Source organism: Acipenser ruthenus, chromosome 28 (assembly GCF_902713425.1).
Source record: "Acipenser ruthenus chromosome 28, fAciRut3.2 maternal haplotype, whole genome shotgun sequence".
NCBI lineage: Eukaryota > Metazoa > Chordata > Actinopteri > Acipenseriformes > Acipenseridae > Acipenser > Acipenser ruthenus.
The window spans coordinates 25,512,539-25,534,619 of NC_081216.1; the positions used below are offsets into that span (position 1 = coordinate 25,512,539).

The window sequence follows — 22,081 nt, forward strand, 5'->3', positions numbered from 1 at the left end:
TCTGGTCACGGCCCAAATTCAACACACATTGGAGACATCTCATCTGGGTCCATGATTCATTTACTGCTGGCCCTGCTAGACCACCTGAGGCTTTAAAACAACCCCACAATGAAAAGCCATGCTTCACAGGTGCCACACTGATAGATCTAGCTGCAATCCAAATTGCTTGTACACAGCGAGGTGTCTGTCGTTACACCTTGCATTTTAAATAAATAATGCTGTTTATTTTAGAGAAATAAAAAAAATTGGGCTGTACCCGTTTATACAGAAACTGTCTCAGTAAAGATAAAATTACCAACAAGTACTTAATTAAAATGCAATTACAAAGAGACTACATAGAGTTGTAAAAGCTACAATAATTGAGAGGCTGTCACTAAATTATTCTCTGTCTATCAAAATAATAATAATATAATATCTTTATTTTTATATAGCGCCTTTCATAGTGGACCACCATCACAAAGCGCTTTACAGAGGTAGGCTGTGAACTGTGCATTATATGCCCAACGTAAGGTGCAGTTTAGTGCCACAGCTGGGACCCACCTTTCTCTTGGCTGCTTGCTGGAGGTGGCGGGTGTGCTGGTTTGGATTTGTCACAGTTGTTGAAGCTCTGGCTGCGTCGGTTGTTGGCACTGACAGATCCACGGGTCTTGGTCTCGCTGCCCGCAGCTGACATCCTCGTGGAGGGGCCTGGAAGCCTGCAGCAAACAAAGAAAATGAAACTCAGTTTTGACAAGTCTACAAATCATCTCTGATTGTTGTTGATGCCGAACAGCATTGGCTATTTGTAACTGAAAACATCAAAAGCACAATCCCAAATATAGTGTTGATCATGACAGAATCAAACTAAAGCAGCAGTTTGATTAAATCCGATGATAAGCCTGACATTTCCACCACAGTTCGTTGCTCTTAGCTCTCCCATGCTATCTAATCTAAGTTCCTGCCAGAAGTGAATGTCAATACTGATTTATTCCAAGCACAGGTTTTGTGAATTGCAAATTCCAGCTCGGGAATGTCAAGTCTTGACAACCACATAAAGCGATTATTGTATTTTAATACTAATTTAAAACAGATATAAACTTTCTACCTTTCAAATCATAATACAAACTTCTAAAATGCTTTTAAAAATGAACAGAAAAAGCAGCAAGTATCATTATCAAAAATAATTTATTGTTTAAAATCTCAAACTTGTACACTGTTAATACAACAAAACACGTTAAAATACACCAAGAGGTTTGTATCTGACCTGCTTTCATCACGCGCTTAAAATTATCAAAACTTTTAACATAATAACTGCATTAAACAAATAAACTGCCTTTCATTTGTTATATATATATAACAGAACTAAAATAGGTAAAATGAATACGGAACACAATGCATTGTACAGATGACGTTTACATTCAACAAAAACAATGTTATTTTGATTCTTGCACCCTTGCATGTATAGACGTTATCCTTCGGGCACCCTCTGCTGCAGCAAACCACAACTCAACTGGCGCTATTGTATTTGAAAAAATGTCGCACAACTCTCGCTACAGATCTCGCTAAGATGACGCAAATACTATTTACATTAGTATACTGCGGCTCTGTTCATTAACATATGTTTTCTTAGTACATACGACAAAATGTGCACTTTGCGAATTGTTGTAACCAAAATGCAAACTGCGGTATGTTTGTGCTGTGACTGGCCCATCTTAGTACCCCTAAGCATCTCTGTAAATTTCATAAAAATTGCCTTGCATTGATGCTGCACAATATCCATGGCTGAGTGCTGTAAAAACCAGACAACACGCTTTAGAAACAAGGCCATATTGCACTTGTGGGTCAAGGCACCTCTCAAAAAGAGGGATAAAATATTAACCATATAAATGCAAATAATCTTGATCATATAGATAATTACTGTAGCTTTCTACAGTACAATGTTTTGTCATTTAAAATGAAGCATGTAAAGACGATGCATGAAAACGGATGTACTATCTGCAGTTGATGCGTCTTGACATCAGGTGGTGGTAGTCCCTTATTATACTTCTTCACAGCAATGAAGTCCCTGTAGTATCCTGCTTCTCCAAAGTAACCTGACAATTATATCAACACAGGTGCAAAATCTTTTTACAGATGTGTTATCTTATGATGAAAGTTCTCAACAACAATTTAGTGGAATATACAGAACGATGAGGCATGGTTACATCTTAAGGTTTCCTTATATTGACACCACAGCTACACTTCACAACACTAAAAGTGGGAAATGCATCTTAAAATGAAAAAGTATATCCATGCACACATCAAAACATCGAACACTGCAGTAGCCAAGTGTAATCGAATTTCCAAGCAGCTTGAATTCATGAGAAAGAACAAAGGCGTTGGCCCCGAGCATGCAGTGATAGAAGATTGTCAGACGTGTAAGACACAAGCAAGACAGCTGACCTAGATGATGTTTTCTGAGCAAGGGTAAACCTGAGCAGTTTATTTTGAGATGAATACTTGGATGGTATACTATATGACAAAACAAGAAACAGAGAGAGAGAGAGAGAGAGAGAGAGAGAGAGAGAGAGAGAGAGAGAGAGAGAGAGAGAGAGAGAGAGAAAAAGAGAGAGAGAGAGAGGAGAGAGAGAAAGAAAGAGAGAGAGAGAAAGAAAAGGAAAATGTTACAGAAGACAAACCTTTATGAAAATCAGAGTTGACTGGGATATTCCCCTTGCACACCAGTGCAGAAATGTATAGAAAACAGCAAAGCAACAGTATGTATTGTAAGCAGCATACAGAATGAATGGTTACCGTGTTACCGCCATTAGGATGTAAAGGTTTCACACTTCTAAGATAAGTCATAACTATAAAACAAAGAAAAAAAATCAAGAAAGACTGAAATACTAAAATGAAACTGTTTGTAAGTTCCTACAGAAAGCAGATATAGTTTGATGCAACATGCACAGTTCTTCTGTGCTCAGAGCCTTTTGTAATCAGTAGATGAATAGATACCGTTAGGAAGGAAGTATAGAAAGTCCCCTAACCTTGACTGCATTTCTGCTTGTGCTTTTTGCTGCTGCAGCGTTGCTTGTGGATGTGGCTGGCACTGCGCTGGGGGCTGGTGGTGGTGGGGTGCAGCTTGCCCGTGTTGAGGGTGCCCAGTTTGGATCTGGTGTTGGTGGTGCAGCTGCTGCTGCTGCTGTTGGTGTGATGGCTGTTTCTGGGCTGCTTGTGTCTGCTGCTGCTGCTGCTGCTTGTAGCGAGACAGGCTGAAGAAAAGCCCCAAAATGGCCTTCAGATTTCCATTTCTGATTTCTGAAAACAAAAGTTCAATCACACGTTCTGTTTAGTAGTGGCAGCACTTCTTTTTAATGAAGACATCTGCTTACAGTAAACAACTAATAAAACACTTAAGATTAAAAACACTTGCCTGCACCATATAAAACATTCAAATGCTGCTAATATGAAAGTTTTTTTTTTAATCTTAAAATGCATACAGTTTCAGCCTCTACAAAAAACGCATTGCATTTCTCTGTCCAATTTGGTCTTTGTGAATAATGGATTTAAATGTATACAGTACTGTTATACAAAATTCAGAATATCAGCCTACTTAGGTTTTCCTAGTGGCTTCCTAGAATAATGACTGCAGCATCCCCCTGATGAAAGCACTAGGATTCATTAAATCCTGGCACACCTACCTGCCAAGATGCTATTGTGCTTTGCTACAAAGACCACATTCTGTCTGCTTTTGTTAAGTAAACAGAAATACAAGGCTGAAAACATCAGTGATCCTTTATAACCAGCTTATCCCATGGCTTCTGCAGCTGGGAAGGTATAACTAGATTAGACTGCTATTAAAAGATTTGTATGGGCATAGTACATTTACTTTTAAGAATAAAACAAAAGGCACGAAATACAAGTTAAATTACCAAGCCGGCTGACTTACCTTCTGCAGACAGACCCTGGATGTTAACACCTTTGGCTGCCAGGAAACTCAAGCAGGCATCAATATTTTCAATCTGCAAAAAGAAAATTTGAAAATATACTAAAAGCCTCTCTAGATCTATCCCCAGATTCTGACAGCTTGTTCTATGATCTACCAAGTTTCATAACAAGCGGAAAAGGTGTCCAGGGGGATATAACACATTGACTTTTTTGTTTCTTACACAGTACAATAAGGTCATGCTTTATTCATAATTTTTTTTTTTACTCAGGCAGGTGTATTTTTTTCTATTTACAATTATGTCTATTTGTTTCTAAGATACCTGCATGTGACAAAAAGACAACAAACAAACAAAAAAGAAAAAACAAGGGACAGACCTCTTTTTATCAAGGTTTCTATTTACATGCTGGTTGTTGCTAGGTTACACTACAGTAAGTTCATGACCCTGCTGCTAGTCAAATGCAGCTTAGCAAAGGAATGGTGGGGTGCAGTTCAGGCTATATGTAAACAATAAAACTACTTCTAAATATAGTGTAGGAGTGTTATCAGAATAGGAACCATAGGGTCACAAATAGGGACCTAACACTAGGTTGGCAGAGAAGCACTCACTCACTCTGGAGATGCAGGTACGAACACTAATACAATCACGTATATTTACTTGAATGACTATCTTTTTGTAAACAGTGAGACTTTAGTTTCAGTTTGCACACCAAAGAACCACATTTGAGTTGAACTCTAGTAGCACAAGACTAGCTCACAACAGTCCTTTAGAAGACACAGAGGTAAACACATCATTTATATTTAGGAACATTCAAATTCAAATGACAAAACGGTTCTACTTGGAAGTCGTTTCAATGCTTTTAAAATATTTTATATCAAAAGAAACCACACCAAACAAAACCACAGCAGCTACTCCAACTAGTTGCTAGTTTTCTAACTGAAAGCCAGCCAATTCTAAAGCTGTGTACTGTATGTTGTACAGGTCTAATGTCAAACTGCCACATGTGGATAACGTCACAGATACAGAGTCATGTGTGTATATTGCTATAGTAACAATATAAAAATTAGGGTGACCAAGAATGCTACAGAGGCAAGTTGTAAAGACCCCATATTTGAGCTGCTGGCAGCTGTTTATTCCACATGCTTCCTGTTCACAGAAAAAGCAACACCAAACATTTCCTGTAATCTCTAGCATGCTCCACTCAGAATTCCTTGCCTTACAGTAATAACTAGTGTTTCTGGTGCTAACCATTTCATGAAAAATACATTCATTTTCAACCTAACAATCTGTCCCAGCATAAACCATTACTAGTGTTATCAAAGCAAATAACTGTACAGTACTGTATTTTTTTAAACATAGTTCAATATCACTGAGCCAACTGTCTGAATAATCCTTTATGCATTATGATCAAAATGTCGATCTAATGAAAGTGATATGCAAGATGTATTTGTTTAGTACCGGTAACATTTTTAATGCAGCATTTGCATTTGATACACTAGGAACAGAGGCATCTAAAAGTTCAAGATCAAAAAGATCATACAACAAATCCATGGCCAAACTGAAACTCAACCTGGGCTCTTCGAAATTTGCTTTGATCAGATGTTTACAGCTGCAGCAAGAAGCATGCTCACCGGGAATCCCTCTTTGACTCAAACAGAAGTCATAGAATTGACTTAAGCAATCATCCTACCTTAAAGGGGTTGACCGGTCCTCAATGCCGTATTTACAGCAATGTTCGTTTCTTGCTTGAACATTTTGCACTGAAGGAGGCTTTCATATTCTTATCTTTTCTGATTTGCAACGGCCCAGACAGTAACTAGGAATACTACTATGTTGTGATGTACTGTAAGCTATGTGAAACAAATATTTGCAGAGGTTACTAAGACTATTTGTTCTCGAAACATTCTTTTGTGATGAGAACTGGAAAAACCTACATGAAGAAGAACAATGCTAAATGTGCTGTCACTTGTGAAGGAATCCGGCACTACAGGATGTCATTAGAAAGCACTGCTGCTCAAAATAAGAAGTTACTGTCACTGAATGTCAATGGAGAAAGGGTGCTGTCACAGTACATCACTCACAGGAAGGTGACATAGGGTGTTGCAAGATACTGCATGTGCATCTCACCACAGCAGAAAGGTTAAGGTAAAAACTTACAATGTTAACTGCACATCAATGTGTTGTATTATAAATAAATGACATCACAAGGAACATGAATGAAACATCAGAAGTTATGCCATCATATAATGTGCTTAAAATATTATTTGCTGCTAGACACGGTAACCTCCGATTATTGTACTTGATCATAATATACATAAAACAGTATCAAATGAAACACGTATATATATATATATATATATATATATATATATATATATATAAAAATATACACACTGTATATATACTGCTGTGCAAAATTCTTAGACACATTCAGGAGTTACAATATATATTGATGTTATCAGCATAAACCCTGACATCATGTGTATAACAAAGCTTCAGGAATCAGAGAGGCAGGAATCTTTATTTTGCTCCATGTACTATACTTACCAAATCATACAATAGCTTTAATTCAGTGAAGACATCGTTTCTAAATGTGCCAGCTCCACAACAGGGAATAAACAACTACCAGGGTCCAATATCCAAATCAGAATAAACACTGTGCACTGTGCACAATTACAGCATGAGGTCCTTTAGTAACGCCAAGACTGGGCTACACCTGTGCTTGCACTGTATCCACATCAACAGTGACTTGCATAAGGCACACCAATCCTCCTATAGCACCAGGTGTTTCTGTTTGAAAAGTATATAGCTGTGTGTTGTAATAAATAAAGAAACGGGCGCATAAAGGAAGTATAGTTTGAAACATGGCTGGACAGGTATTCCCCATCAAACATTAACCATTAACCAGTGCTGGGCACAGGATTACAATCAAACTGCCCATTAAGGTTTTCAGTACCTTAATCCTTAGCTGAATAGAATATTTTAGCTTTGTGAAATTGTACTGCAGACCTGAAGGTGGATTTCAGTCTCAAAAGTTTTAGTTTTATTGCAGAGCACAAAAATTTAAGATGAACCCTCTAGCAAAAATTATGAACATAAAGGCTACAGTTAAAAAAAAAAAATTAAAAAAAAATTAAAACTATAAAACCTACCTCATCCTTCCTTCTCAAGATGAAAAGTTTTTACACTTTACATAGTAATGAAACGTCTGATCGTTATCCAATCTCTTGTAAGTACAGATCCTTTTTTAAAGTATTTATTTGCAAAAACAGATGACTCTCCGAGTTCATGTAAAAGAAGATTTTGAGCTTGAGAGAGAGAGAGAGAGAGAGAGAGAGAGAGAGAGAGAGAGAGAGAGAGAGAGAGAGAGAGAGAGAGAGAGAGAGAGAGAGAAAATCTCTCTCTCTCTCTCTCTTACTCCCTGCAATAGCCATCGGGACTTTTGAGCTCACTGTTCACTTTGAAGTGTGTGTTTTAGCAATCCCCTGGGACTGTATGTCCTGGTTTAAACATGTATATGTGAATGGTTCTGTCCCCGGTATCTATAAAGTTTTCATTCAAATAAGAGCAGGAACCTTGAACAGCAAAGCAAACAGCTGTAAAAACAGCCTGTACGTGTAAAATGTGGAGCTCTCTTAATACAAATGATGTTATTGGCCCTACCTGCCAATGAGAACAATGAATGTTCCGTTGCTACTGCCTCACTACTGCCTTAAAGTGTTTCTAAATCCATAATCTTAAGGAATACATAGAGTAAACATCTGAAGTTGGATGCAAAAGTAAAAACTACCTTCCTCCTGTAAAGGAGATCTTGATGTAGGACTGTGACAGAAAAATAATGAATCTTGGTTATAAATCTCCCTCCCGACCTGTGAGGGCGCTGTGTAAAGGGAACAGAGTGGACTGGACTAGTTGGTCGGACAATTAATTCCAAGGGTTAGGTGGAAGTCAGCCATCTAGAAAGGGGGCAGAGCTACGGTACATTAAGTCATCGATCCAGAGGGAAAGCGATGTGGCAACCGCGGATTAGAGGAGAAACGGCTGCACTCGCTAACCAAGGGGGCGTGACTAAAGGAACAAAAGGGGGCGTGGCTAGGTGATCTGTTCCTTTTGTTATGGTTTAGCTGAAACCGAGAAAGGAGAACCGTGAGTTTTGTTTGTCTGTGGAGCCTAATTGTACTGTTTGTTATTATTAGACGGCTAACACGATCCAGAGCTGTCGCTACAGGCCAGCACTAAACCCGGACAACGCTTCACAACTGAACACAACTTTATTTCACCAAGAGCACTTTAGCACTCACTCTGGACTTGTGATCATGTGTGTGTGTTCTACTGTGTATTTCTTTCAAACTGTGTTTATTATTTGGGACGGTAAACCCTTAGTTTGCAACAGTGCAATACACACTGCTGTGTATTGCCTGGATTATTCTTTGCGGTCACCAGACCGGGATTATAAATAAACGTATTGTTTGGACTGTGAACTTTGTTGTCTGTCTTCTGTTGCGTAATCACATCACCACTACACCTGCGCACTGCAAACCACTTTGCCACAAGGACTAACAGCACTTGAAATACTGCAGTATGTGGAGACTGCATGTGGTCAGTGTAATGCAGAACTGGGGTTTGTTTTTTATTCCTTGTATCTATTAGAGTTTACAAAAGATGCATCATTAATCAAATTAAAATGTCACTTTTGTTATACCCGATCAGCACAAGACTAATTGCTCTTTTCAATCCACTTAAGCTAGCTGTACAGGTAGTTGCCATAATAAAGCATAACACTTCTCCAGATTTATGTATTTCTAGACGTACCACAAACATGATACTGTACACAGACCTACTCTTACTATAAAAAATTTCAAATATTGAATACCTCCTCAGAGGAGTGCATTACAGACGTATCGTGCTTGAATATTGTATACAGAAGTACTGGGATAAACCTTTTAATTTGTACAATTATTTTAAAAGGCAGAAAGTCTTTGGACTCAGCAGGTAATGGTTTACAGTATTTAATGGTTTACAGTACATAATTGGCCAATACATAAAAAAACTGTTGCTTACTGCAGATTAATGTTTTAGAATTGCTATTTCCAAAACTAAAATTGCTTTTAAATGTTCAAACCATGTTCAATCTAGCAATAGAAAGAACATGGCAAAAAAAAAACAAATTACCAAATGCTATTTGAATACTGTCAGTGTCTGCCCTTTCTCTAACCCCGGAGCAGTTTCAGTTCATTTGCATGTTATATTGCTGCATAGCAAATATCTTGCACATAGTTTGTTTATTAAAATTAGATTTGGTTTTTTAAAACTTCGCACAAAGAGGGTCACTATTTTTTTTAGAGAATAGAGGCAAATGTCTCAAATGAATACTGTACACCCCTTTTAAAAAATCTAATGAACCTTTGATAAAAACGAATTGCAATTTTTTTTAATTCCCCCCCCCCCCCCCACCCCCCGCCCCGCCCCGCCCCGCCCCGCCCCACGAACATGAAAACAGAAAAAGCGTATAAAGGAAAACGTGAACCCCACTCACCATCTGGGACCGACTCTTTGGACAGCCATTGATATCTTCAATCTTCTCATTTGCTGGAAAGGGAAAAGAAAAGTGAGGACACAACTTTTCTTTACAAATGTCTTCAGCGACAGTTCATCTCTCAGCTATTCGAAAAGCTGAAGTGAAAGGCCTGTTGCTACAGAAGCCTGAAGAAACCAGTGCCCTACATACATGAAATCCAATCTTATCCAAGCAAACGCGTGAAACCCCGAGACCCAACACAGAACATGCTGGGATATTGTCATGGGCTGTCCCCATGACATTTGCTTTCTCACAGTGCTTGCTGGCACGTGCTGTCTGCATTCAAGGAAGGTGGCCTACGAAGACCCCCCTGGAACTGCAGCTGACCAACTGCACAGGACGTGTGTAGGGGGGGAGTCGAGAGAGACTACAAAACAGGTGACAGCCCCTACTACAGTTTGTTTTAAAGTAATAAGCTTTATTACAAGGCCTTGAGTGGACTAGTGCCTATTGATTTCCAGAAAATGCTGACCCCATACATTTCCAATCACAACCTTAGATCACAGAATGCGGGATTGTGGGTTATTCCCATGGTTAATAAAATTAAAAACAGGAAGGAAGGATGGGCTTTTTGTTATAAAGCTCAGAAATTATGGAATGATTTGCCCATTTTTAGTCTGAGAAGCTGGGACTTTAAAAACTAATTTTTATAAATTAACTTTTTTTTTTTTTAAACCAAAGCTTTTAATATTAATTTAATATTATTTTACTGCTGTTTTATTGTGTTAAAGCGCTTTTTTTTTTTTTTTTTTACTGGAAAAGTCTATGAAGCGAGTTCATGTGATCTCAAAAACCTTCCTAATCCACACACATACACGGATGCATTTGCTGGCTGTCACTCGAAGCATGAGAGGCATACAAACTGAACTAACCTGCCCCCTAGGAAAGTAAGCAGTCCCTCCAGGGCAGTGTGGGGAACAAATCCTGTCACAGCCCTGTCACTGAATCACCTGACCCAGTACTCTAACTAACCTAGCTGGAGGTCCCGTTAGGTTATCAATTCAGGAAAAAAAAAGTGCTTTGTTTTACATATGTTGAATGTCACAAAACAAAAGTAACTTAACCCAATACCATACCAAGCTTGATTGAAAACATGGTCACCTCATCAATCAATACATTGTTAATAAGGAAATGTTTTCCCTCCCTGGTTCAAACCACAGCTTTCCCTGCCCATACTACCCCTGCTTCAGTACTGTAGCAGTTGGGCTTCAGGGTAAATGGGGTGGTATACTATTTTATGACATCTCCTGTAAAAAGCAGTGAAAACACAGATGGAAGCCACATGGGGCCTCCCACGCAAGTGTAGTCAGTTGTTGGGGGTCTAAGCATGTTTTCTCTGAAATAAACACCAACATTCATCTATTTCTGTGCATTGTTGCTGTCTGGGGGTGGGACGTGATAGAACGTCTGGTTTGACCTTCATCTAGACCCAATTCTTTGATGTGGTTTAATAGACCACCACATTTTGTAAGCTGAATCCAGTATTTCACATCTGTGCCTAGATGTTTGTTAGTTTTGTGGTTAGAAATCATTACAGTACAGCAGGTCAGGAACATGTCTCGCATGTTGATATTTACATGCTGTGTATCTATATACAGTAGCAACACAGAACAATTATACCATAGGTTTTGAGAGTTCAAAGTCTAATGCAATTGTAAATTGCTTACAAAAAGCAGCCTGCTTGCTCGCATCAAAATACTAAATAATACTTAACATATGCAATATTATTTTCCAAAAGTACTACAGTACATAACAATGCAAAAAAAAAAACAATGCAAGTGATTTAACATATATTTTAAATGAAAATCTAGGATCACTGGTAGCTGTTATGATGTATGTTATAGTGCTGTATGAACTAAAATGTATTTTAAAAAGTATTTTAAAAAGTCCACTCACTTACCTACAACCTGTATGATCTCCGCCAACAGCACCCCATCTGTGACGTCTTGCTGCAAGTCCTTAATGAGCCGCTTGTGGCCTGACTTTGCCAGATAGTGGTTAGCCCAATCAGTGTAAATCTGTAGAACAAAGAAACAAAAACTGTTAGTCCTCGTCTGACAGACAAAGAGTTGCAGTACAGTAACAAGCTATACCGTTTAAAAGGTGCAAGTTTTACTATGAAACAATGATGGGCTTTTTAGAGAGAAAAAGCACAGAAGCAAGCTTGCTTCTCCTCAGCTGGAACGAGCATGTTGGCGTGGGATTCAAATCCAAGGCATTGTGTACAAGTCCACTATTCAGGCTCCGATGGTGCTTCTTACAAACGAGGAGTCTGACATCAGAGTTTAAGACAGACAGACCCTTCACAGGCCTAAAGAGCCTGAATGGATCATCAGACAAGCATCTGAATAATGTGAATATCTTTGTTTATAACTGGGTGTTCAGCGTCATATCAGCATCTCATTATCAGGGGCCTGTATGCAAACACAAAAAAGCACCACTGCTAAAGAATTTGTGAGGAGATTACACAGTATTGTTAACTAAAACTGCTCTGCTGTTTCTGTATGCCAGCAAATGTGTGTTTCTCTGAAGTGTGAACATCACATTTATTTTTACCGGGGGTGCATGAAGAATAATAAACGCTACGTGAAACTTTGCTGAAAATGTACTGTAGCTTATATTTTATATGAACAATATTGAAAGCATCACTGCTACAGAACATCTGTCATAAGACTTCTGAAGCTTTTAGCGGTTCCAAAAACAAAACACATTTACAAGCAGTTCATCCTGGCTTTGCAGTTAAATATGAATTTGTAAACATATGTTCAAGAGTTTCAAACAAAGACCCATGGGCCAAGTGGAAGCCTTAAACATACTAGACCATAGAGCTCTGAGGAAACCTACTCCCAAAGGAATGGCTGTACTGTGTTGTGTTGGTAGATTGTGCTCCACTAATTAAAAATGTGTCACTGAACCGTTTATTCGAATTCTAAGAAGCCTACCTTCCATTGAACATCTACAATACTCCAGTGATGTCCAGTAGGGGCTTCTATTATTGGTATAACTCAATAACTTGATAAATCCACGATACTGTTTTGAGCATGTTCTTCCAAGATCACTGAACTGCATCACTTGGCAGGCGATGTGTAGTTTGGGGTACAAGTCAACTATGAAAACTTACTGTATTACTCACAGGAATGACTGCTTTAAAATGACTATAAAACAACAGGTGCACTTTTTTTTTTTTTTTTTTCTTAAACATCAAACATAACCCATCCTTACTTTCAAAGTGCATTCATGTTTGTAGTGAATCTTGAAATGGTTACACAGCTTTACACACAGTTGGATGACAGGGTCAGCAGAACTTTTGAAATGATACTGGAGTCGTGCTTATTGTGCAATACATTCGCTCAAAAACTGTTGTACAGTTGTCAGCTACTGTACTAGAAGAATATATAGCATAAAGTCGTTTTAAAACAAAATCAGGCATGATTTTGAACTGTACCCTACATTTATTGCCCCACATAAATCATGACATTTTCTTCAATATGCTGCTTGCCCATCAGGCTCTAGATGTCTTGGGGATTTAGGGATAGCAATGTAATTCGAATGCACACTGTGAATTTACTGCAGTTACTGAAATTCAGGTTATCATTCGTTTTCTTACATAGAATTAGCAAAACTATATCCATACATGCTCCAGAATTAAAAGATATGACGAATACGGGGGAAACAAACATAACAATTTTCACTTTGAACATTCACAATACAAAAAAAAAAAATAATAATTTGACCACAGATGTAATCTGGCTGCCAGATCTCAGCCAATACATTTGAAAACTCGAATCTGTTCTCCTTTCAGCTAAATACAGTAAAGCAACACAAACAAATAGGTTACAACAGGGGTAATCTTTCTGTAACATAAGACTTGTCACTCAGCTGTCAACAAGATGTGAATCACCTTCTAAAATCAATGCCAACCCCTTGCTCTAGTGATCAAAACGTGAAAGCAGCATGAATCATCAGCACACGATCAGTGACTCGAGCCAGCGGGCTGCGTTAACAATTACTACAAACCGAATGCATTTTAGTAGCCTTTCATTTCTAACCACATAACATGTTTTTAGCATTGCCTTGGAATGCTACAAAACAACAGTACAATGCCTTGTTCTATTCTGTGTGATGTATTAATCATTAACCTTGCATGCCTGTTCAATAACAGTCAACCTCATACTTCTGGTAAATTCAGAATAAAGCTGTTTGGCTTGGATTTGTCTCAAATGTCCACATTTGAATCCTGCTTTCTAAAAGGACTCACTACACGCTGTGAATATTACAATACATTCCTATTGTTCAGCATGCTTCAAAACGTAGAGCTTTCTCTCTACGTGAGTATTTTCATCAGTGTGTCACATCTAAGTGAACAGAATCATCATGTAAATCAAAGAAACTACAAAATTATATCGCAAAAGCCTACTGGAAGCCATAACAGTAGTACACGATTTCATGTTCGTCACATCTTTAAAAATTGTCAGTTTTTCATCAAGTATGTGGAAATACTACAAACTGGTATATAATTCAGTAAAAGTAACATTACTCAGCAGGTTTTATTTGACTATGAAGCAAAAATGAATTAATTCTACAGGGTAATGCTAAACTTTTGGCCATAGCTGTACAGTAAATGGAATACTACACTATCTGTATGTTTGTTTGTGGTAACTTCATGGCACGCCCCAAATGAATACATTAACAGCTTTAACAACCAATAATAACCTGCACCCAAGGAATTTACACTGCAGCTAAGCCAAAAAAAAAAAAAAAAATACAGCTTTACTCAAGCATTGCCTAAAAGAACAAATCAAACACACTTATGTCTATATTAAGATACTGAATCTCAAAAGATGCAACTACATGACCATTTCATTGCTAAAAACAATGATGTACCTCCCGCAACTGCACTGTATCACAACAGTTCATTAATAAAACTCTTCTTACCGTTTTATAGCGTGCACCAGAGAAAGCACTCTTCCCTTGCAATGGAACCCTAAGGCCCATGTTTGTTGCCATCCTTAACCCCTGAGAAGTACATCCGAAGTGCTGGTCCTCACACAAGGGGGGTGTGTGTGTGCAGCAGAGTGTGGCGATTTACACTGGAACGTGGGGACTTTGCAGTTAAATTTAGCCATGCTCTCTCAGCCCTCCCCAAATTCTTTTCACACTAGGAATGACATGTTATTGCTCCCAGCAATGTCTACTAGTGAGCCCACCCTGGCTCAGCCCCCCTATCTCCTCCAACTAACATGTTAACTCTCCACTCCCCTTCAAGGTACACAAAAGTTCAGGCAAAACAGGAATACTCTCTTCTCAGAGTTACACAGCCCTGACAGCCAAATACAAGATCCTGGTGGTTACAGCAGCCAGAGTTTATTGCCTTGTTAAACTCAACACCTGGTAAATAAAGATTCAATTCACATTTGTTTGGGTTTGATAACCACTTAAAACACTAGGGAAATAAAACAGACTGCCACTGTAGTCTAATACACAAAGGGCAGAATTCTACAGTATTTACATTGTGTTCTAACAGTAACAGTCAGCAGTTTCTTAATTGACAGAGGCTGTCATAAAAGTATTTTAACATTGTTTATTAAGAACAATTACAGAGACCTAATTTTTTTTATAATTACATTTATATTTTTATAACCAGGTTTCTATAATACAGTACACAGCAATACACTGATGTGGGTTTTACAATGAAAGAGAAAATAAATAAATAAATACATACATACATACATACATACATACATACAACTGACTGGCTTTAGCGTGTGGCAAACAATTCTGAGGACTGTAACGATTTTGGACGAGAAGCACGTATGGAAAATAAATAAATAAATAAATAAATAAATAAATAAACACATAAAACACACACACACACATCACATGAAAAGCATGCATGTTTCTATAACCCTGCACACAAGGCTTGCCTACCAAGTCCTGAAGAAGCTACTGTAGTACAGCTCTTTACTGCTGTTTGCTATGGAAAGTATATGCAGCGGACCAGACTGCAAAACTAACCACGCGGGCAGACCGTTCTTGAGCTCCTGAATGACTTCCCTGTACAGCAATGACTGGGAGTCTAGCCGTAAAACCCCAATGAAACTCAACCTGCACAGCCCAGCAATTACATGTCTTGTGAAACCCCTGGAATGAAGCACCTTCTCCTCCCTGATGCAGGAGTGATCTCCAGTGTTCTGCAAATGCATCTCACCTGTCTAAACTAAACAAGGTCACACTGAATTTATTATGCAATTTGGTTGATTACTGCAAACAAATTAAATAACGTAGCACATAAAACGCACCTAAATAAAAATTAATACAAATTAAAAAAATCCAGTAAAGAATGAACAAGACTTAAAAGTTGCAGGAGTTGGGGCTTACAGGTAAGGGGCTTGTAAATGTAGTTACATTTTAAATAAAAGTACATTTCTCAAAGCGGGAAATCTTGAACACTTTCTTGAAGGACACTGATCTGTAACATCTGTCAGAAGACACAGGCTGTTTGTTAGTCCACGGCCTGCTCTTCATTAAATCAATATGTAAACATGGGATCCATTCTTGAATAAAAGGTGTGAGAAATGACAGAAGATACTATATCAAGTTAATGATTAGAGAACCATCTTCAAATATAACCAATAAGATAACTGACCAAGCACAAAAAAAGAGAGAGACAGGGCATTGTGTTCTATTCAATCTAACTCACTCCTATGAATCCTTGGTCCCAAGTTACTAAAGCAAGGTAAGGGACAGTATTTGCCTTGGCTTTCCCCCATCCTCCAACCCTGGTACTGGAGATCACTGGTCAGAGAATAATTCCCACTGAAGTGACCCAAAACCCTCTGTAGATGGTGCCCTTTTTATTTAACACACTTGCACAAATGTATCACTTCACAATCATTATGGTATACAATATGTGTTGTAGATTTTGCATCCCTTCTATGGCCAATACTCCAACCCAAAAACTATAGTACAGCTGCATCCTATCAACAGGGTCACATGACACTCATAACACTGAATGAAGTGCTGAATTAATTTCAACAGAAGCCTTCGATCTAATCTAATAATCCTGTGGTTAGCCATATGGTCCCCAGATGTCCATTACACTTTATCTAACTGGTGTTGCTTGAAATTCAATTGTCATGCTGTATACAGCCTCACTTACCTTCTCGATGCCTCCAGCTTTCACCTCCCCATCCCACCAAAACATATCAACTCTTAACACTGATTGCTTTCAAAAGCAAGGAAAGCTCTTTGTAAACGGGCGTTTCTAAAGAAGGGCTATACTGTCGCTTGCATATAAAATGAGAAGATGCAGCAGATGAAACGACATAGCTTTCAAGCACAGCATGCGGCAGTACAGACAGTGTGTGGGATCAATGAAAAGTGAACTTCTTGTCCCATAGGCCATTTCTGCTGTGGTGGAGTAACAGCATCAAAATAAATCAATCAGTGACTGTAATAGCAGCCTTGTTGGGTAAAGAACTGTGGAACAGTTAACAGTGCACTTTGTTTTTAGGTTGGTTTATCATGCACGGTCACAGGTTACGGGTTAGGGGACAGTCTCTTTACAAAAACTCTTAAAGGTGAGAAAAAAAAAGTTTTGAACATCCTCCTTCAAAAGCCCATACACTACATGGGCCACCACTGCAAGAACACCAGTAGAAGTACTGAACCCAGTACCAAGCCGGTACCAGTACATAGAAAATATTCATTACGATTCAGTTCCAAGTCAAATTATCAAATTTACCATGGTGTCTCCCCGGCTTTGGCACTGAACCAAACAAACTGAATAAAGAAACTTGCTGGCTCTTCAATGTCTCGAATTAACATCCAGTAAGAGACATCTGTTAAGGGTTAGAATAGTATAAATTTTCCACACCACAGGCGTTCTACAGATGCCCAATGGATAATTAATGCATATTCCTGAAGTGTTACAGTCCAATATCAGGTGTCATGCACTGTTTCATATAAAAACAGACAAGGGTCAGGGTGTAATCAATTACTGCAGGACAGCTGTTGAGCAAGTTACCTGTGGATACCAGGCACCTTACATACAGCACAACACTCCACTAATGATGTTAGAACAGGAGAACTTTAGAAGCTTGCTTTTCTAGATAATAAATCTCAGTTCCTGGATTGACAAGTGAAATACAGTTGATCAGAACACTAGGCACTTCATTCAGAGAACATTAAATTAGAAACATAATTCTAGCAACTGCACACCTTCTTTCAGCCATCCTTGACCTTGATTGTTCACAAACTACTATGTACTATACTGTAGTGTAGTGTATAGTACAGAGCAACAAGCAGAACACTGGCTGAATAGTGCTATTAATGCTCTGAGTTTAATTTAATTAAAAAAAAAAATTAAAAAAAAAGCTTGACCCCACGCTAGCAACAACAAGATACATCACATTGGCTATCGGTTAGTGGCCAGTCACAATTTTGAACTGTAAAGCTTGAAAATCATATTGTGAATGCTCAAGTCTTTGTACTGTAGCTTTGTAAACATTTCTCTGAGTCACCTCGTAGTTGAACAGCTGACATTACAAAAAGCCAGTACAGCAACCAACAATACATCTGCAGTCATCTAATCAATCAGGAGCCATGCGCTAAAAAGAACAGTCCTATGAACTTTTAGCCTACGATAAAATAGAAATGTAGCCCATTTCTTTCAAAGGGAAAAAAATGTAATCACAGCACAAACTGACGTGCAGCATTATTTCTATTGGCATACCATAATGTAGTGCATTTTGTGGTTTTTCCCCAACTGGATTCCATATGGTCATTTACCCTCCTGTTTATTTTACTAATGCTTCAAACCTGTTCCGATATGTCTGTCTTTTAGGGGACAATGCGCAGTGATCCAAGATATGAATCTTGTGTGCAAGATCATGTTTTGTGGATCATTCACCGCAATACAAGCCCCCTGGCAAACAGATACATCAAAGAATGATATCTTAAACCAACGTGTTGGAGGCCTGACTTAATTTTTAAAAAGACAGAGTTTGACGGTAGGTTTGGAACAATATTTATAATGCTTTCAGAAAAAGGGGTTATTTTACTATGTCCCCCCCCCCCCCCACCACCCCCCACCCCCTTTTTACACTCGATCGTTCAAAATAATAACACCTTATTTTGCCAAGAGGAAAAAACACATTAGCTTGGCAACCTTTAAACCCTTAACCCAAAATGAGCTTGGCAACCTTTAAAAACGCATCATGTAAAATTTCAAATTGTTTTACAAAAACAGTATTTGTTTCCAGATCAACAAGAAGATCCCATTTATTTTCTGATCTCTGTCACATATGCTATGATGAATGCATATATTTTTCTTTTCTTTTTTAAAAGAAGGTATTTCATGAGAATAGAAGAGACAAGAGAATCACAGTAAAAATGGACAAAGCTTCCAACGAGATGTTGTTACAAATGCGACGCAACCCTTTACCACAAGCAATAATCACATACTTTTGTCAAGTCTAACCTAACATCTGTACTTTTACAAGTCTCCTCAGCCTCAGGTAACGTATCTCCTCCTGACAGGTCTCTGGTTTTGTACAGCTGATCAAAGCAAAATCATTTCAAAAGCATCACTTTTAGATTACAAATCAGCAAAAACCTGCAGAACACAAACCTAAGATTACCGCAACCCTGACTATAGCAATTTTACAAAGATTATCATACTGTACACCAATGAGGAAGGCATACTGAAAGATATGCCAAACTGATTTAATGCTATACCATTTACAACAGTGAGGCAGCCATGTACAGTACTGCGCGACAGCAGTACCAGATTACATACAAACAAACAGTGACATTTACACATCTGAACAAGTACTGAAATGAACTAGTACTGTACATGTACTGTAACTCAAAGCATGTAGTATAGAGGTGGCCTTAAGCACAAGCCAGTGTTTGGTTGCTATAAAGATCGAGTTGGCTTAAGCAGAGGGGGGACCTCCAAGGGGCCTAATCAAACCCTCTAAAGGGTGATGGGAGGAAATCATATATAGCTGCCATTTAAATAAATTAACATTGGGACCCACCCTGGCATTTAAAAAGACAAAAACACACTAACATAAAATTGAATGACCTAGAAACTGCTGCAGTGTAGTACAGTATGTACATCAATTATACTGTAGACCTTGTCTTGTTAGCAGAATATCTGTCTATTTCAAACTCAAATACACCAGGGAAAGAATGTAATAAATGGATGAGCAACATCTCTATTTAGTTTGAAATTGAGTATTTACCTCAAATTTCCAAGGGAAGAAAAAAAATGTCATTGTTAATGGAATTAGGTCACTTGTATGTTCATTAATGTCATTTATGTTCAAAAAGAAAGTGGCTTTTCCAATGGTAATCCCCAACACCTGCTGGTATAAAGGCACTACCAAGCTCATCTTACTATTACCCCAGCTGCTCTCAGATACCAGACTCAAACAAACCAGCCAGAAAATGAGATTAGGAGAGTCCGATACTGCTATAGCATTGGTCAGGCTGTCAAACCCCTGGTTAACAACAGAATACCCAGGATTGAAAACAATTAGTGTCCCTCTTTTCTAACCCAGTAAGACAGCTGTCTTCCATAACCCAACAATATCCTTGCAATTAGTTTATGCGGATAATTCTCTCTCTATACATCACATCTCTCTCTATACATCCTGCTGGAAGAAACATCGCTTATTGCCCACCTGCCATGGGACATGTCAAAAAATATCTGTTTGAATATTCCGATGTGTGTGTGTTTGAATGTGTGTATGTATGTGTGTGTGTGTGTGTGTACGTATGTATGTGTGTGTGTGTATGTGTGTACGTATGTATGTGTGTGTGTCTATATATACATATATATAAAATTCAGTTGTATTATTCATTAACACTTGATTAAATTGATGCTTTTTTCATAGTATGTGTGTGAACAGTTTTAGATGTCCAGGTTTAGCACGGATACAACCTGTAATATAGATTGAGAATCAGACAACATTAGGTGAGACACTTCCAAACAGCCAGCCACTATACAGCACGTTAGCAGCTGCCACACTGTTCATCTATTTTGCCTAATCTTGTCAAGAGGACCTGGAATCCACACAAAAGGCATTCTGTAATCTGTGCAAAACTGGCCCCTGGTACATTCAACAGAGGAAATCTCTACAGCCAATCCAGTACCAAGGAAGTACCTGGTGCAACGTGCATGCTGAAGCAGACAAAGAAATGGGCTTAGTTAACCAAGAAGCGCTTCATATCTATGAGGGGGGGTTCACAATTCAACATGCTCTCTGCTCACAGCTGTTGCTATCTCCATATCTCCAGCAGTTCTGCTTCCTGATATGGGATGATGTGTGCCTTAAGATAAGAGTGTTAGCCATGCTGTGCTAATGAGAAAGATGGCAGTGTGAACCATGAAAGGACATCCTCTATACTAAATCCTTCTCTCTGTGAAGAGTCTGCACTCTGAAGAGGGACATTCTGGGACAAAGGATATTTTTTTCATATATACACATACATACACACACACACACACACACACACGAAAGTTTGAAAGATTTATTCAAAAGAGTACTGAAGTGTATTTCCCTGCCTCAGAATATCTCCTCTGCCAAATAAATTAAAAGAATAGTCACCAAAAATTTGGTAAGCTACTATAGACTAATATTATTATTATTATTATTATTATTATTATTATTATTATTATTTTTTTTTTTTATTTAACCACTACTCCACACTGCTGCCCTATTAATATTATAGACAGATCACACTGTCATATAATAAACTTCTTAGCCAGTAACTATGCCTTTAAAAAGTCTGCTTTTCTGATCTACTTTTAACCAGATAGGAAATTCCCTAATTACACTCCTCTTCCTATGAATTGACTGATTAAAAGATGACTATTCTAATACACATGACTCATAGGAAGTTCAAATTATTATCCTCAACCAGGTCACCCACGAGCAAGGAAGCTATTTGAGATCAAGAATACAATTTAATCATCATTAAGCAGCTGGGAGTTCAGTACAGTTATCTGCATGCTTTGTGAGTAACTGGTTTCTGATCCCCCTGCACGATACACAGCGATCTCTGAATGACACCAGGCGAAAGGGTCAGTGATGTGAGCAGCTAGGTATTCAACCCTCTTCCTGTTCAAAACTATTGGGACATGGAATACAACACATTCTGCTCCAACTTGATCAAATGTGCTTCAAAAAGCAGAACACTGCAGGGCAGCATACAAACGCAGGACTAATACAATTTTAATTTTCTGTGCACAGTACAGGAATGAATTACCCCAGTGAAAAACGCAAAACACACTGTAATTATAAGCTACAGTACATGATTCAGTGAACTTTTGAGGTGCATACTGTAGTTTAAAACCATTACAAATAAAATAGTACCCCCACACCTATCAAGTCAGTGTGCCATGCATGCTTTTCATTGAAATAATAAAAGATTTAGTTTCCCTTCCCGCTGGAAATACTGCAACATTGCTGGTTCGTAGACAAGACCCACAAACCAGTACATTTATTGTCAATATAAAACTACTGTACGGAGAAGGAATTCAAGCAACCCCCCCCCCCCCCCCAAAAAAAAATTGGCATCCATTTAC

At 38.4% G+C, this 22,081-nt stretch overlaps 1 protein-coding gene across 15 annotated transcripts in view; it reads right to left on the reverse strand.

The window, feature by feature from the left end:
• LOC117434877 (neuron navigator 2-like) overlaps nt 1-22,081 on the reverse strand; it is a 171,628-nt gene that overhangs the window by 73,640 nt on the left and 75,907 nt on the right. For all 15 annotated transcript variants that reach the window (XM_059003132.1, XM_059003122.1, XM_059003121.1 and 12 more), the window contains 5 exons: nt 11,384-11,501; nt 9,442-9,494; nt 3,908-3,980; nt 3,006-3,276; nt 541-695 (listed from right to left, as the gene is read on the reverse strand). In XM_059003132.1, coding sequence (XP_058859115.1) covers nt 541-695; nt 3,006-3,276; nt 3,908-3,980; nt 9,442-9,494; nt 11,384-11,501 — 670 coding nt within the window. The remainder of the gene's footprint in view (nt 1-540; nt 696-3,005; nt 3,277-3,907; nt 3,981-9,441; nt 9,495-11,383; nt 11,502-22,081) is intronic.